Source organism: Ceratotherium simum, chromosome 12, assembly GCF_057802395.1.
Source record: "Ceratotherium simum simum isolate JZ-2026a chromosome 12, ASM5780239v1, whole genome shotgun sequence".
Taxonomy (NCBI): domain Eukaryota; kingdom Metazoa; phylum Chordata; class Mammalia; order Perissodactyla; family Rhinocerotidae; genus Ceratotherium; species Ceratotherium simum.
The window spans coordinates 72,587,174-72,604,224 of NC_141911.1; the positions used below are offsets into that span (position 1 = coordinate 72,587,174).

Sequence of the window (17,051 nt, forward strand, 5' to 3'; positions counted from 1 at the left end):
CAGAGGGTGTGTGACGAAGTACAAATGTTGGAGAATGTGGAAAGGGGATGAGTCTAGAGACATTATCAAGACACAGATCGTGAAGTCCTGATTAAGGAATCTGGAATTTTTAGGACAATGGGAAATCAAGGAGGAATTTTTCAACAAGTGAGTGACATGATCAGATTCTCTTCGCAAGATCGCTTTGGCCTCAGTGGAACAAGACTTCGGGGAAGAGCATGGACAGCAAGCTTGAAGGCAGGTGCAGTGGCCATGAGCCTGGGCTGTCTAGTCCGAGGGGAGAGGTGGAGGCGGTTAAGCTTCCTCTAGCTGCCAAGAGGACACAGCACTGAACAGATGAAGAGAGACTTAGGAGGCAAAATTGGCTTGAACAATCAGCGTCAGGGTAAAGGAGAGGAAAGTCACAGCTGCTGCTTGGATGTCTGACTGCTAAGGGGGTAGTGGTGCCATTTAAAGAAACGGGGAAGGACGGGAAAGAGCAGGTGTGTCTATGCAGTTCCATCTCCTTATGGAGAAAAGCAGGCCAGTTTCTAGAGAAGGCAAGTCTTTGACCTTAAGTAACAGAGTCAGAAATTGAGTTCAGATCTCCTGATCATCACCCCTTCCCCACCCACCTATCCAGTCCCCTTACTGCCCATAGTATAAACACACCCATAAATCTATCTAGGTTTTATTCTAGACAAATTGTTACCAAACCCTCAGATAGGATCATAAATGTTCTTTCATCCCTCTGTGTGCCGTATTTCATGTCTGCCCTCATAAACCCAAAAACCTTGGCTTAGCTTTGCCTTGAACCATTCTGACTTAAGTTTCACACAGTAAAATCTTTTTTCAGTTTCAGGGGAAATCTGACCCACAGAAAGATGAATGGAGCAGGCCTTCTGTGAAATAGGTTGAAAATAATTGCATGTCAGATGGGTTTTGGAGAGAAGCCAGTGAAGTATTAGGGGAAAAGGAGCCGGAGTGCACCCTCCACTGCTCTGAACTGGAAAGCTCAAACACTGGGCAGGGAAATGCTCTGTCCTCACGCGAAGGGGGTGTGATTTATTTCCTCTGACTGCTAATTGCTGCAGAGAGGAGAGAAGCGAATTTTGAAAGGGAATTCAACAAAGCTTACCTGGCTCGAAAAATACTTAAATGGCATTGGTTTGAATTTACAGGCTCTTGCATTGATTAGCGTAGTGCAGCCAAAACAATTAGGAGCTGAATAAATGGATACTTAATGGGAATGTCTTTAAAGTCCTTAGCAGGAGAAGATGAGTAAATGAGGCCAGATTTTAGGCCTTGAATAGAAAGGGAACTTTACTTGGTAAAGTCCTCTCTGTATTCAATTTTTCTGTTGTAATTGTTCTATTGCTGAGAATACAAAATTTTGATTGGATAAGAAATACTGATTTTATCCATTTGTTCATTCATTCAACAAATATTTATGAGTGCTCATTGTGCCACGCATTGTTCTCCATCAGCGGTTCTCAACCGGTGGTTTTCTCCCCGCCTCGCACAGGGATGTTTGCCAGTGTCTGGAGTTGTTTTCGGTTGTCACAGTCGGGGAGTAGAGGTGAGGGGTGCTGCTAATGTCCCACAGTGCACAGGACGGCGCCCCGCAACAAGGAATTATCTAGCCCAAAATGTCAGTAGCAGTGGTGTTGAGAAATCCTGTTCCAGATGCTGGCAACACAGCAGTGAAAAAACAGAGAAAAACCTCAGCTTTTATAAACTTATACTTTACTGATGGGAGAGAAACAGTAAATGAATTAAGAAAAAAATACAGAGCATGCCAGAGAGTGATAAGGCGTATGAAGGTGGCCACTGGTGGTTTCTGTTGTGTAGACAGAAGTCACGGGAGGCCCCACTAATAAGCTGATTCTTGAGCAGAACCCTAGAGAGAAGCAAGTTGTGGTACAGGAGTGGACACTGATCCTATCACTGTCTTCTTTAAAAAAATATATCAGTTTGCCAATTGTGCATAAATTTAGGGTAAGGATAATTTTAAGGTAATTTGTGGACAAATTATCTGGGTGTCACTGCTTTTTTCTCCTTTTTCTATCGCCAAAACATTTATGGTGGCTTAGATACAGGAGTACACCATTCTCCATTTTTTATAAGTTTTAGACAAATGAGAAACAGAGTTGGCTTTTCTTACAACCAATTGAAACAGACTCTTTTAATTCAACTTAATCAGGTATTGCAGGTCACAGACTCCGAACACCATACACAAAACGGTGAGCCACACACCAGTATGTATGTATGTAGTGTACAGAGGTGTGTGGTGTAGATACACACAGTATACACAGTAAGTGTGTGAACAGGCCCATACTACCTATGATGTGATCTGAGGAAGGGAAAAGTCATCAGGTTTGAGCACAAACGTAAACATGGAGAAGGACATTTTGAAAATAAGATCAAATTGTGGTTTGAGCGTTTTGTTTGGTGTGATTAGTTTTGTTGCTGTTAATTTGTACACACAAGAACACAGAGCAAAAAAGATACTGGACTTGAGCTTTTCTGATAGGTGTATCCCAAACCAAAATCTATTTGATTAATAAGTCATTGAAAGAAAATTTTAATTACAGTTATATGTTGATTATACTCTGCGTAAAATCAAATACATAAAAAAAATTTGCTTGCAACTGCAATATAATGAAGCTTCAGTTTTGTCAGAGAAATATTGACTTTGTTTTCCAAGAATCCATTCATTAAAAGACATCTAATTTCATTTCTTAATTTAATATTTCACTTCTACACATAAATTCTCAGAACAAAACATTAAAAGCAGCCTATGAGATTGTAATTGAAGTATTTTTAAAATATTCAGTTAAGTTGCAAATATTTTAAAAACAGTAGTATCATTGTAACATCATGACAATCCTCATTGTCTGATTGGTGTGGCGTTAACAAGCAAGTCAAATTCTAGGAGAGTATTTTCAGATATGTTATTTCTATTTTTAGATGTATAGATTAGATTAACAAAGAAAAGGAGAAAATCACTACTTACAATCTTTCATTAGCCCAGAGCAAAAATAATTTAATCTCTTTACCCATATCTGGTTATAAATATTCGAGATTACATTCCAAGGGATAACCGAAGGTCCCCCAGCAGGAGGTCGACGTGATTTTTGTATGCCCTCACCAGTGAGCTCGGAAGTGTAAAGCATAATTCCACAGAACACCGTATAGAGAAGATAACTATGAGATACGATAAAAGTGGATAATCATTCCTTCATCTGAGTGAGACCCATACCCAGGAGCTGTAACCGTGAAGCCAGCGAAGAAGTGATCAGACTCGGCTGCAGAGGAACCCACCATGGGGAAGGGCCTCCTTTATTCACTCAGGATGTCCATTGCACAGCTGCCATGCCACCCACTTATCGTATATTCATTCACTCACTTACACGACAAGCATGACTACTGAGCGCAGGCCAGCCTTTTCCTAGGTCCTGAAGATACAAATGTTCCTGTCCTCAAGAAGTTCAACCAAGTGAAGGAGACATTGGCATGTGAGTAATGAATATGAGAAATGTGCAGAGGATGGGATACACAAATATATTTTGGGTTTAATGACTGAGAAGGATGGCCTTGAAAAGCTGAGCAGGAGTTTATTAAGCAACCAGGGTGATGGTGAGCACTCCTGGCTGAACGAATAGCACGTGAAGGCCCGCTATCCGAGGAAAACTGTCCCTCAGGCCAGAGATGTGGATGCAGAGATGGAGTCAGGCTGTTAAGAGGCCTCATATCCTTTTTAATTTTATAACCTGGGGTGTCTAAACTCTATTATTTTTTATTGTGGTAAAATATACATAACATAAAATTTCCCAGGTTAACTATTTTTGAGTATACAGTCCAGCTGCATCCATACGTTCACATTGTTGTGCAACCATCACCACCATCCATCTCTAGAACTTTTTCATCCTCCCAAAGAAACTCTGTCCCCATTAAACACTAACTCCCCAGTCTCCTTTCCCTAGCCTCTGGCAACCACTAGTCCACTTTCTGTCTCTATGAATTTGACTCTAGGGACCTCATGTAAGTGGAGTCATACAGCATTTGTTCTTTTGTGACTGGCTTATTTCACTCAGCATGATGTCCTCAAGGTGCATCCATGTTATAGCATGTGTCAGAATTTCACCCCAAACCGTTTTGACCATGTCCCTCCAATACATAGAGAGTATTAATGTATCATGTACATTATAAGGAATACTCAAAAATACAATATAGACTGAAAAATAATCTTACTTTTTCTTTTCATAATAGATTGTCTTGAAAGACCCCTGGGCTCTCTGTCCCTCTCTTTGGATGGCACTGCTGTAGAACACAGAAAAGCACTGAGGACATTAGCAGAGCAGCAGTGTGGTTTGACACTGTGACCCAGTTTTTCAACAAACACCATCATCCTGTTCTGTGCTCTCTTGTTAGTGATGAGGAGTAGTTTCCAAAGACTAAATAATTCAAGTAATCAAATTTGTATTGGTTGAGAGGAATATTCTAGTGAAACTATGAAGGATACACCTCGTTCAAGGCAACTGTATGTCTTTCTGATGTCCATCCACATACAACGTTTTGTTGAAAAGCATGAAATAGTGCAGCTACTGGAACACACTTGTGGGTCACAGTTTACTTCAAGGTTATAAATGAATGCACTCGTAGAACTCAAGGGTCCCAATATTTTCCAGTATTGTTCAAAATTTTGTCAAAATCAGTTGATTACTTAAGAATAAACCACGAAACAATTACTGCTACTAAAAACTAAGGTGAGAGCGATGGAGACAGCACGGTGGTTGAAATAGCGGGGACCTTGGAGCCAAGTGGACCCAGCACAACTCTGTCTTCACCACTTCCTAGCCGCGTGCCTGCTGGCCAGACCCTAGCCCTCTCTGAACCTTGGCTTTATCATCTGTAAATATATGACAATAACTTCTTTTTGTTATTTGTTTGTTTGTTTTCTGGACCTTGTCAGGATCCTGTATTGTCAGAACGCTGTCAGGACAATGGTTTCTTTGCAAGGTTGTTAAGAGCACGAGATGACACGATGTGCCCACGTGCCTCGTACACACGCTCAGCTGGTGTTAGTTCCCTCTTTTTCATTTATGACCCTCAAACGGGACAACCAGTTTTATGACCTTGTCCATGTACTACAACATATTTAATCCCTCTGTCTGGAATGTCCCTCCTCCCCCCAAAACAGTCCAAATTGAATTTTAAGATTCGGATTTCAATGTCACTACTTTTGACATTTTAGAGATACAATTAAGCTCTTTCTCATCACAATTCCTATGTTGCTTTATTTGGGTCTCTAATATAATAATAACCACTAACATGTGGTGGATGCTGTGATGAGCTGACCAGTTCTCCTTTAGGAATAAAGACTCTTGCCCCAGCTGCTGGGAAGGCCACCAGCAGACAGCCTGTCTTCAGGAATCGTCTCTGGTGAAAGCGCCTCTCAAGTCATGCTCCTTCCTGAGGTGGCCCCATCCGATGACTTGAAGGGTAGTAGGAGGGCCCAGCTCCTTCACACCCCTAGGGATGAGTCTAGAGGATCATCTCATCTCAGAACTCCCCTTAGAGCTGGCTCAGGCTTCCACTGAGAACACACCACAGCTCAACCTCTCCTCTGCCCCCCAATCCTATGCCCTTCCCTTCTCTTCCCCAGGTGCTAATCACAAGGACATTTGCTAATAAACCTCCTGCACCCTGATCTCTGTCTCAGAATCTGCAACCCAGGAACCCAACCTGCGGCCCTACCTTAGGTACTTCTCACAGGGCTGCAGCTATGGGTTCACTCCTGTCTCACTCAACGCGCAGGGTTTGCTTTGGATTTACTTTACATTTTCAGGATCTAATCGGTACCTGGCACACGGAACACCTAGAAAATGCTTGTTGAGTAAGCTCATTAAAACTGAGAACTCATTTTGTTTGGCCAAGAAATTCTATTTTCTTGTTCAATTCAATTTATTTATTTATATTCTCTTTCTTTACAGAAAAAGAATTTAGAGCAGTTAACCCCAGAGTTGACTGCAATTAAGTAGTGTGGAAACAGGAATGACAGGATTGTAAAAGCAAACATACCAATCATAAAGATCAATATAGTTGTAATTAGCCATTGACTGTCTTTAATCATTGAGTACGTAGTCATCAAGCTGAGCATCTAGTGTATACCAGGCTCTGCTTACGTGCTAAAACAAGTCTCAGTCTCTACCCCCAAGGAGAATTATATTCAAATGGAAGAGAGGGGCAAAAGCAGAATAGAATAGCATAGTTTCAGAGAGCTATGAAGGGGCATGAACGCCACTGAAGAGATCAGAACGTACCACCCAAAGATATCCACTTTGGCGTGCTGATGATTTTGAGCTGAAGGCAGCTGAGGAACAGCAGATGCAGGAAGGGCTCTCTGCCCTCCCCCTTCTACCTAAAAGCAAGACACAAATTTCCTGTGGGGAAGATGCCCTCCCTGTATCAGGAAAAGGAGCATATTCTTATCATCAGAGACGGGGAGTTGACATCAAGATGAGCTTGTAAAGCAAACCTCCCTAAAATGACCCTGGTCCTCCATGAGTTTCCCCCATATTTCCTAGTCACTTGCCCACGATTTCACAGCTGTAGGCCAAACCCCATTTTCCTTTGTCTTGTCGCTTCTCCACAATTTATCACTCTGTTAAAATGGTATATAAGCCCCTGGGTCTAACTGCTTCTTTGGGATTTTCTCTTCTTTCTATGAAGCCCTCCACGCAATTTAAAATATTAACATCAAATAAAATGCATGTGCTTTTTCTCCTGTTAATCTGTCTTCTGTCAGTTCAGCTCACAGCTCCCAGCCACAGAGCCTAAGAGGATAAAGGAAAAGTTTTTCCTCCCCCGTACCTCGTCAGGTAGGATGGTCAGGGAAGGATTCTCCAAGAACGTGAGCAGAGACCTCGATGGTGAGAATGCACACTTGAAGAGATTTGGGGGAAGAGACTTTCAGGCAAAGAGAGCAGCTAATGTAAAGGCCAAGGAGCAGGTACGAACTCGACTGTGGGCTCCAGGCAGCTAAATACAGCGAATTCTTGTTGTTATTTGGGAGCAGGACGTGTCCTAATTCTTAAGAGGAGCCAGAGTTTTTCCTTGAATGAAGCTGGATGGCACTGAGAGAGGTAAACAATGTCTTCATCAACTATTTCACAACAAAGACAGAAACAGAAATCTGTGCCGGCTTCTCGTGGTGACCTTGGAGACCTAACATGAAGAAGCATTCAGGGAAGAATTTCTGCGAGGGGCTACAGGGGGTCCGTGTGTTTAGAGCATAGCCAGAGGGCAGGACCTTTCTTTAAGGAATTGCTGCAAGTCAGACAGTCAAGACTACATCCCCATACCTCAGTGCAGGTATCATCGAATATTCATTTATATTCTGATTCACTAATCAAGAAAGAAATTGTTCAGAACAACCTGGGACAAAGGCTTTTAATCATAACACTCTATTTTCCTGCTGCATCTAAGACTCACAATTTAGGCTGACTTCATAGAATTCTATTGAAATATCACCTACCCAGATAAAGAGCTGCTTGTTTCCCATGTAAAATTCCATTCTTTTCATTTACAAACGCAAACACCACACCACCACCCTCCTCTACACACCCCCATTGCTATAGAATAGGGTTTTCAGTTTTTTTGATGTATATTGTTTTATTGAGATGCAAATAAATAAATGACAACAGGCATAAAATTAAAGAAATAGTGTCAAGATTTTCAAGGAAGCGGGAAATGGAGATCATGAAGCTATCACTATAGGGCAGGTCTGCTTAGCCTAACTTTGTAATTTTATTTCCTGACAATTAAAGAGAGAGCATTTATTAAACAGCAACACTCTGGCAGGGGAATGTCACGATAATTCCAAAGAAAGAATGTGCATGCCACAGTGAAAACTTTAGGAGGTCAAGCTTCATCACAGGAGCAGAGGACCATCATTGCATCACAAAACGCGTCCTGCAGCTCTCCAACTGCTTTGACTTCTTATTACCAACAAGCCATGCAGATAAAATACCTGCCAAGTCAATGAGTTAAATGCCTTCTGTTGTCAATGCAAGTAATCCATAATCAATCTATAAATCAAAGTTGGGGTGAGTTTATTATGAGCCAGGTCTGAGGACTATAGCCCAGGGCTTTCCTTCCCCAAGGAAGGAAGGGCACCAAAGAAGTGGGGTGTACAGAGTGAGTCTATACCGTCTTGGAACAAAAAGCGTACCTCACATATGATAGGAACATCCCTCTTACAGTAGTCATGAGGTTGCTTGGCTAGCACAGCAGGTCGGTGGTCAGCAGGTCAGTGGTCACAAGACGAGCACAGCAGGTTGGTAATTAATCCTTAGTTTTTAGGAAGAGATGCTTATCTTTAAAGGAATGCTGATATGGGGGAAGATACATGCCTATCTTTAAGGGCATCATTCTTGTCTTTCGGGCATAGTAAGTGTTTAAAGCAGCCGTACAATGCGTGCTCAGCAGGCCACATTGGGCCCTTTTGGAAAAACAAGATCAGGCTGAATTTTTAGACTATTTCAGTCTAAAAAGTTTTAGACTAAATGGCTTCTTCATACTCCAGTATATCCTATTGCATGTCATTTATTCATCACTATTTTGCAAATATTTAAAGCACCTAGTTCAAACCCAAGCTCTACCACCTGAAGGATCAGGCTTTGGAATATTGATTATTCCGAGCAGAAGACACTTGAGAAACAGATAATAGAGGAAGAGCCTTCTTCTGCGCTCCCTTTATCTGCCCGAAGATAGATCCTCCAAAAGGGACTCAGTTGTCGTAAATTCCCTCCGAGAGGCTCATCAGCCAGGGAACATTGACTCTTATTGTAACCAGCAAACAGTTAGCCATTGACGTTGAAGCAGCTAGTAACTATGGGGGATCAGAATTGGCCACCTCAAAATATGTCTCTGCCTGAAAGACACTTTGGCCCCCACTCCCACTAACTGACCAAAAGAGTTTGGGATGGGAGGCCTGCCCGCAGAACAGGCCATCACCATAGACATCTCTGGGTATCTGGGAGGGTCCTTGCTAAGCCCATTCTTAGTTCTGGTTACCCTTTGTAAGAGACATCTACATTTGTAAAGGAAATCTCCATTTGTAAGGGTGTCTTCTTCCCTGTGCCAGGAGGAAGAGGGGGATGGCCTTACCTAGCAACTCATTAGAACAAGAGGCAAGGACTTAAATCTGCATGATAAACTTACTCATTGTGAACTGTGCTGTTCAGGCAATATGCTTTCTGACTCCCACTAGGTTCCTATGGATGACATCTCCCTGGAGCCTGGGTCACCATGGTAATGGGTGTTTGAGCTATTTTTTTCAGGAGCTGGAATGCCCTTATCCACTTCAGGCTGGTTGAGACCACCAACCCATCAACTGGGCCCATGCAGATGTCCGATAAGCGACCTTTTGAGGTCAAGAGGTTGGAACTCCACCCTCAGGTCATGCTGACAACGCCATTCTGTGAACATGCATCCTAAGAAGAGGTGTGAAGCCTGACTACACTTGCACAGATCATCAATCACCTCATCTCTCCTCACCTCCAATCATTTCAGACCACCTTGCCCCCTACCCCATAAATACCCCTGAGTTCCTATTTTTGGGGAAGTGGATTTGAGATTCATTCTCCCGTTTCCTCACTTGGCTGCCTTGTGATTATTAAACCCTCTCTCTCTCTGCAATCTCATCGTCTTGGTGTTTGGCTTTCTGCGCAGTGAGCAAAAACTGACATGGTGTGGTAACATCACAGGAGAGGAGATTCAAGTTGACACCACAGGCGGACAACTTTGTCACAAACTGCCACACCTCCCGTCTATTCTTCTGAGGGCCCAGTCATCCTTCCTAAAGTGATTCACCCTCCCCTAAGAGGCCTACATTCCCCCCCTTCCACCATTAAGATGATAGATGAGCTCTCAAATCTTAACCTTTTTTGGGGCTTTCACCTTTTTCCCTGTGATGCTCTCTGGTCTGTAATATTAAAAATCAATGCACTTGTATGCTTTTTCTCCAGTTAATCTGCCTATTGTCAGTTTATTTCATGGACTCAGCCCTCGAACATAGGAGGGGAGACGCAAAGTCTTTCCGCCATTTTACACCCGTTTTTTTCATCCTAAAACCAGAACTGACAAGGTGTTGGGCTTAACCAGTATTGTGAGAGCCCTGGTGAGCATGGTTCCCAGCAGATGACAGTCACTCAGTCTCTCGCTTTCCTCCTCTTCCCTCTCACTTTCCACAACTGAGTGTAGAAGCAGGGTGTATCCTGAAAATAGATTACAGCTGAAATCCACCCCTAGGCAGCCTCCCTCTGGGCCTGGAGCATGTGCACAAACAGAGGCCAGCATCCCATGTCTACATATTTAAAAGATATAAATCAAGCTGGCAAACTCTTAAATAAAATGTGTTATGTCCTTCTATCTCGATGACTATACCTTCGTAACAATCTGGAAGGCCAAGTTCAAATATAGATTCCTCAGATCCCTCAGAGTTTCATTCCAAAATCTGGCAAGAGGCCCTGGGCACACTCACCTCTCCCCATTCCTGAGGCCTGGGCCCTCCTCTTCCCTCTACCAGCTCTCTCACCGGACAAGGGGCCTGGGAGGATGGTGCGAACACCCCAGAGTGATCAAGCTCCAGACTCGCCTCCATAATCAACTGGCCCTCAGGCCAAAGGGTGTGCACACCAGCAACCACAGTCTGCCCTGGAGAGAAAGTGAGGAGAAGAGGCCCCAGCAGGCCCTGGAGCCAGTACTGGGGCTTGTTGAACAGCAAATTACATGGGCCCAGATACCCTGAACTCTAGAAGTGAGGATGGGGGTCCCAGGTAGTCAGTAACCTTGGCCCCGAGGACTCCTCAACCCTGGTGGAGAGGGGGCCACAGAGGGGCACCAGGGCACAACCCGAAGCCGAGTGTTCCCTGGTTCTAAGGGTGACCTCGCTTACAAGTTCAACAATTCTTGCAATAATCCCACCTTCACCAGGAAATCAACACCCGCAGAAGTACTGAAGTTAGTATGATTCTGTCATCAAGAAAAAATGATTCTGTAAACAAAGTCTTTTTTCCTTTCCTGAATCAACAGAAACAAGATGAATGCAGCTTGAATGCTTTTCTCTCGCCAGTCTGTTTCCCAGTTATCTGTATGACTATTTTAAGGAATATTTCTATCCAGGCTCAGTACATCTGAGTTCTCTCTCTCCCCCTTCCTCCTCCTCTTGCCTTCCTTCCATTCTTCCCTCCCACTTGATTTCTCACTTCACATTTTGACAAACCTATCATTTTTGTGGACCAAAAAAAAAAAAAAATTACGATTAGAAGCTGTATTTTCTACCTGTAAGAAAGTTATACCCAGAGTCACTCCCGTCAGACACAGGAGGACTAAGATTCCTATCACAGTGTGTTTGGAGTGGAATCTCAGGCCTTTTTGATTTCCAGGACTCACTTTGTTTGATTCCAATGGCTCTTCCAAAAACTGCAAAATAGCTTTACTGCGAAAGAAGGAGGGTAAAATATGCTTCTTTTTGGTTTCTATGCATGCAGTAGACGGAAATTACTTAGACTTAAAAATGCCTTGACTTTTATTAAGGTCTGCCCTTCAAACCGGGAAACAACCTTGTTGGTATTGGTGTCACATTACTGATCCGAGTGGATGGAGGAGGTATAAGGAGGACCACTTGACACTCAGAGAACAGGCAGGGACAGAAAGGGCTTATAGCACTGGGACAGACATACGCACAGGCAGCTGGACAGGTAGTTTTATTCCACTTTCATGAGGTCTCCAACAAAAATCACCAAATCTCCCAGTGTTAGCAACTCCTCCTGCTCACTTCCAGAGTGGTCTGTATTCTTAAAATCATTACAAACTAAATGGTCCCATAATCTTACCAAGTCTAACTTATCATTTGAGCCATTTGTCCTCAGACTGCAAAATACGTTATTCTGTATAAAATCCATGGAGTAGGGGGTCCTTACCATCACCATAGGAAGAAAACTTGGGGCTTTCATAAGAACATCCAATCAATCCCTTCCTAATGAGAATGATATCATAGCCTCGGCAAAAAAACGAAGCACCACAGGCCTACTGTGAATCAGAGATGTGATTTTGACTTGTGTTATCAGCAACAGAAATGACGTTGTACCCATCCACTCTCTGTTTCACCTGATCCTTGATGAGCAGAAATATGCATTGGCCAAAAAATTAACCAGAGGCTTAGTGTGGCCACAGAGGATAAAAAGCAATGGACCCACTGTCTTAGTTTGGGTTGCTATAACAAATATACCATAGACTGGGTGACTAAACAGCAAACATTTATTTCGTACACTTCTGGAGGCTGAGAAGTCCAAGATCAAGGTGCTGGCAGATCTGTTGTCTGGTTAAGGCCCCTTCCTGGTTGGCAGATGGCTGTCATCTCAAATCCTCACATGGCAGAGAACACAAAGCAAGCAAGACCTCTGTGTCTTTTCTTACGAGGGCAATAATCCCACTCATGAGGCTCCACCCTTGTGACCTAATCACCTCCCAAAGGCCCCACCTCCTAACACCATCACATGTGGGATTAGTCTTCAATATATGAATTTGGGGGGCACATAAACAGTCATCCCATTGCACCCATACTGAGAGGAAACCTATAATGTGGGTAATACCAGTCATATAGGGTTTTCAGAAAAGGCTGCTGAATGTCAATCAATAAAGTTTTTATAAAAAGTTTTAATCATTACAGAAATCTGTCTTCAGCGCACACACACACACACGACTATATCTATATCTGCATACACTAGATAGATTAAATAGATAATCTGCAGCGCACAGACTCGCTTCTGTATAACTCTTTAAATTAGGCACATTTCAAATGAAGAGTTCACACATCTAATCACATATAAAGTCACTTCCCATAGAAAAGAGTTTTAACAACTCAGCCTGTGATCACTGTCTGAGGCTCACAGTGAAACGGCAGTGAGGAGCAGAGCCGGCTTGGAGACTAAGATGGAGGTCTCCTCACGGACGGAAGGGGAGGAGTGAACCGAGGTGTGGCCTGTGTGCTCTAAAAGGTGGAGGTGGAATGAGACAGGCTTTCACTAAGAATGAGTCCTCATGTAGGCAATTCTGAACATTCTAGTCTCTAGTACGTTTATTTCTTTATCCCAGAGAATCATCTTTATTAGTGGAGACACGTATCTCCATATAAGAAGACACCGGGCTCTTAGTTCAGGCCTTGATGCCTTTCCTCCTACTGATTCCTGCCCAGACCAATTCACTCTGTTTGAAAGTTGCTGTGTGCTGACTGTGTGCTGGGCGTGATTCTAAGTACAGAGATGGACAGTTGACAGACAGACAGGATCTCTGTGATGGGGCGGGTGGTGAGACAGGAGAGGAAATGAGAGTCCGTAATGGGCACTCTCTCCCCATTCTGCACCTTCTTCCTCACCCCACCTTGTCATCTCTAAGGACAATGCTTTCTGACAACCCTCTCCATAATCCTGAGTAGACCCCGTCCTCCTTTCCTGGACCCATTGACTCCACCTCTGCGTCTGTCCCGCTGCTTTATTTGCCTGTCTCATCCGTCCCAATGCGAGTTTAAGCCCTTCTAGAGTAAAGGTCAGACATTTTTTTCTTAACGATTTTGTAGTTGTAATTCCTGGCACATATTCTGTTTTTGCTCACCATATAACATATACAGAAAGTGCCAATTAACTGAATGAATCTGTTGAAGGAATAAAGAAGACACTAATAGTAGGATAGCATCGAACTACTATTGTAGAACTTGCTTAGTAGGAAGGCCTGTGTTGATGTCATCATAATCTTCTACAAAGATTTTATGATATTCTCATTAGAACCAAGCTCTGTTGTTTAATTCAGTAGCTTTCACCCAGTGTACCATTTTTTAGAAAAATTACAATTTAGCATTCACACTACCAGAGTGATGTGTGTCAGAAATTGACATCAGGTAATGAAGAGGTAGGCTATGTAGTGTGAGCTGAGAGGCGAGCCCAGGGACACCAAAGAAAGATCTTAGATTTCCCAGAACCCAGAGAACTTGCTTCCAGAGACAGAGCAGTGAACTGCATTACTGGAATAGCAACACAACACCAAGGACCAACCACACAATTTGAGACTGTTCCCCAATCCTGGAAGGCGCACTGTGAGCTCACAATGGCTCTGGTCCAGCTGTCCGAGGGCTCTAACCAGCTCGGTCTTTATTCAGTGCCTCCCGGGGAACCACAGTTCTAAGGCAGGCAGGGGAACATTTTTGTTGGGCATCGCAACAATAAAGAGCTTCCCAAGGTGATATAGGATCATCCGCATGATAATGCATGCAGCACACACCAGAGTGCAAACCCACAGAACTGATGACTTTGAACACTAATGAGAAAATACCTCCTATTGTCGCGAAAGCAGTTACAGAAAATCACACTAAAAGCTCTCCCAGGCATTAGACACCAGACTTAGATTTTATTAGGAGTTACATCTAAAAAATGTCTCTTCTCAGCAGGCCAGCCTATCCTTATAGTCCTGCTGTGCTCCTCCACACCCCCTGAGGATTTGTTTCCAACACAGACAGTTCTAGAACACGGTGTATCTCCTGAGTCTTTCCTTCCGCCTTCACAGACAGGATCCAGTGGAGCACAGGAGAGCCACAGATCCGACGGAGTGCCTTGGAGCCTGAGGTCTTCTGTGGAGTAACCAGCAGGCATCTGCTGCATTTTGTGGGGACAGACTTACTTTTTTAGTTAAGCTTAGGAAGTGAATAGCAAAAAGGATTTTCCATTTTTATTTTGCTAATGAAAAATCTGAACCAAAAAGATGCTGAATTAGTGAATCTCAGACAGAAGAAACATGTTATTAGGGATAAAGCAGTGGGCTTTTCCTGAATTTGTATGTGTGGTCTCTTCATCAAAGGACAGAAGAGAGTTGAAACAGATTAGTGGAGAGTAAATTTGGACTAATCGAGGGCACGTCCTGGTCCATCACCATGGTACCCACTATGCCTACAGTTACAAATAACTACTCTTGACTGAGCGCATACCATGTGTCAGCCAGTACACTGGGTGTTTCATGGAATTATCCATTTTCATTCTCTCAACAACACTATGTGGTAAGTATCATTATCTCACTTTCACAGATAGGGAAACTGAGGCTCAGAAACTTTAAGCAACTTGCTCAAAGTGTTATGGGTAGTAAATTGAAGAGCCAAGTTTGGAAACCAAATGTGCGTGACTTAAAGTTTGCATTCTTTTCAATGTATCCATTACCTTGAGAATAATTAATTTCAAAGATCAAACAATACCCTTTCCCCATATTTAAAAATTTTCTTTGAGGATAAGACTTGGTTCTGCGTTTTAATCCCTAGCTATTAGGATTTTTTTTAAGCGTTAACTCAGAGTAGGAATCTTAAAGAGTTAATTTAAATGCATTTAATTTAACTTATTTAATTTCATTAATTTTCATAACTAAGTCTAAGCACATTTTTGAGGAAAGAGACCTGCTAAATACAAGCTTGTCCCATTGGTCTTTCTAGTCTCATCACAGTTTTCCAGTCCAGAATGACAGCTCCCGGTGGGACTATGAGAGTCAGACACATGGTGTGCTCAAAGCCGGTGAGACAGGATCTAGGGGATCGCACAACAGGCACAGCAGTGAACACTTAAAACTGCATAACTCAGCATCAGAACGAAGTTTACTAGAACAAATGACCTTCCAGAGCAAGGAAGAAGAAAAACAGGGTGGATGGGAAGAGAGAGAAATTCAGGGCCTGAAACAGGACGTGTTCTAATAGCTGTGCCAAATTATCTTATGAACATCACAAAATAAACGGAAGTTACTTCCTCAAAAGTCTCCCGGTCTAAGCATGCTAAACACCTGTACCATATTTGGGTGTTATTCCATTCACCCTAAAGGAATGAACACCTGTGTGATTTTCAACAAATCCTATTATACCATCCTGCTGGCATAGCATTCCTTATTTTCCACAGACATATTCATGCCCTTATTTAAGATAACCACAACCACAGTCCAGTGCAATTACCTAGATAGGTCTCATGGTGCTACATCTCACACCTATTGAGATAAACCATCTTCTGCAGGTTTCTAAGTCATTGCTTTCTACTGCTTCCCACTTCTCAAGCTGGGTGGAGGAGGGAGAAGGAAGCGGGGAAGGCAGCAGAAAAAATATTACCCTAGCCGGAAAAAAACCCCAAATATATTAAGAATAATTCAGAATTGGCTCTTTAGCTACTGAAGCACACAATAAAGTTTTCCTATAATTTATTAATTACATTTACTTTCATTTCCTTATTTTCCTCCTTATTGAGGAGGAAATATTTGATTTTCTCCTCTGCCTTCGTGTTTTCTTTGCAAATGGAAGGGAAGGAGAAAAAGAGCTGGGCGAGGGTGGCCTGGGACAGCTGATTTCCTGTGGGTTACCTTGTAACTTCTGGTTGTATTCGGTCCTGTCAGACTGGCTCCTCCTCAAGGCACCAGAGTGGTCCCCAGAAACACTGCCCTCCACCACAGTGTCAGTCTTCCTTCTCTCCAGCATGTACAGCCTGGGCCTCAAGAAGGCCAGATTCTTTCTCTTGGTGCCCAGGGTTTCCTTCCCAGGGGCTTCTTTGGGCTCCATCTGAGGCGAAGCCCGGCTTCAGAGGCTGGCAGGCAAAGGCAGGATGCTGAAGAGCCTCAGGGAGAGAGTGGAAGCCACAGTTTAACTGCCCTCCTGACTACAGGCTTCACTCCAGTTACCTGGCTGTGACTGCCACCTCCACGGAGTCCCAGAGCCCCACCCCTATGAGGTCACTCTTTCTTATACCTAGAAGCCAACAGGGGAAGCCGCCACCTGTTACCCGAGAGACCTGCAGCTCAGAGCTAGGCAAAGCAGGGACCTCACCGTCACATGCTCCCGGAGCAAACAAGAACCCCATTGTGCTGGGAGGGCTGGGGCTGAAGGAAAGGTAGCAGGGCGAGGCTGGGAGGAAGGGAGACGCAGGACTGCACCCTGCTGCCCTGGGGTCCAGTGTGTGCCTGCGGGCGTGTACAGGTGCGTCTGCTGCCTGGAGGCG

The 17,051-nt window shown here is 43.5% G+C and overlaps 1 protein-coding gene across 1 annotated transcript in view; it reads right to left on the reverse strand.

Annotated features, from left to right (window-relative positions):
• The window catches only part of ARHGEF38 (Rho guanine nucleotide exchange factor 38), a 112,784-nt gene extending 96,169 nt beyond the window's left edge, over positions 1 to 16,615 (reverse strand). Inside the window, exon 1 of the mRNA XM_004426612.3 lies at positions 16,420 to 16,615. Coding sequence (XP_004426669.1) covers positions 16,420 to 16,615 — 196 coding nt within the window. The remainder of the gene's footprint in view (positions 1 to 16,419) is intronic.
• Between the last annotated feature and the right edge of the window lie 436 nt (positions 16,616 to 17,051).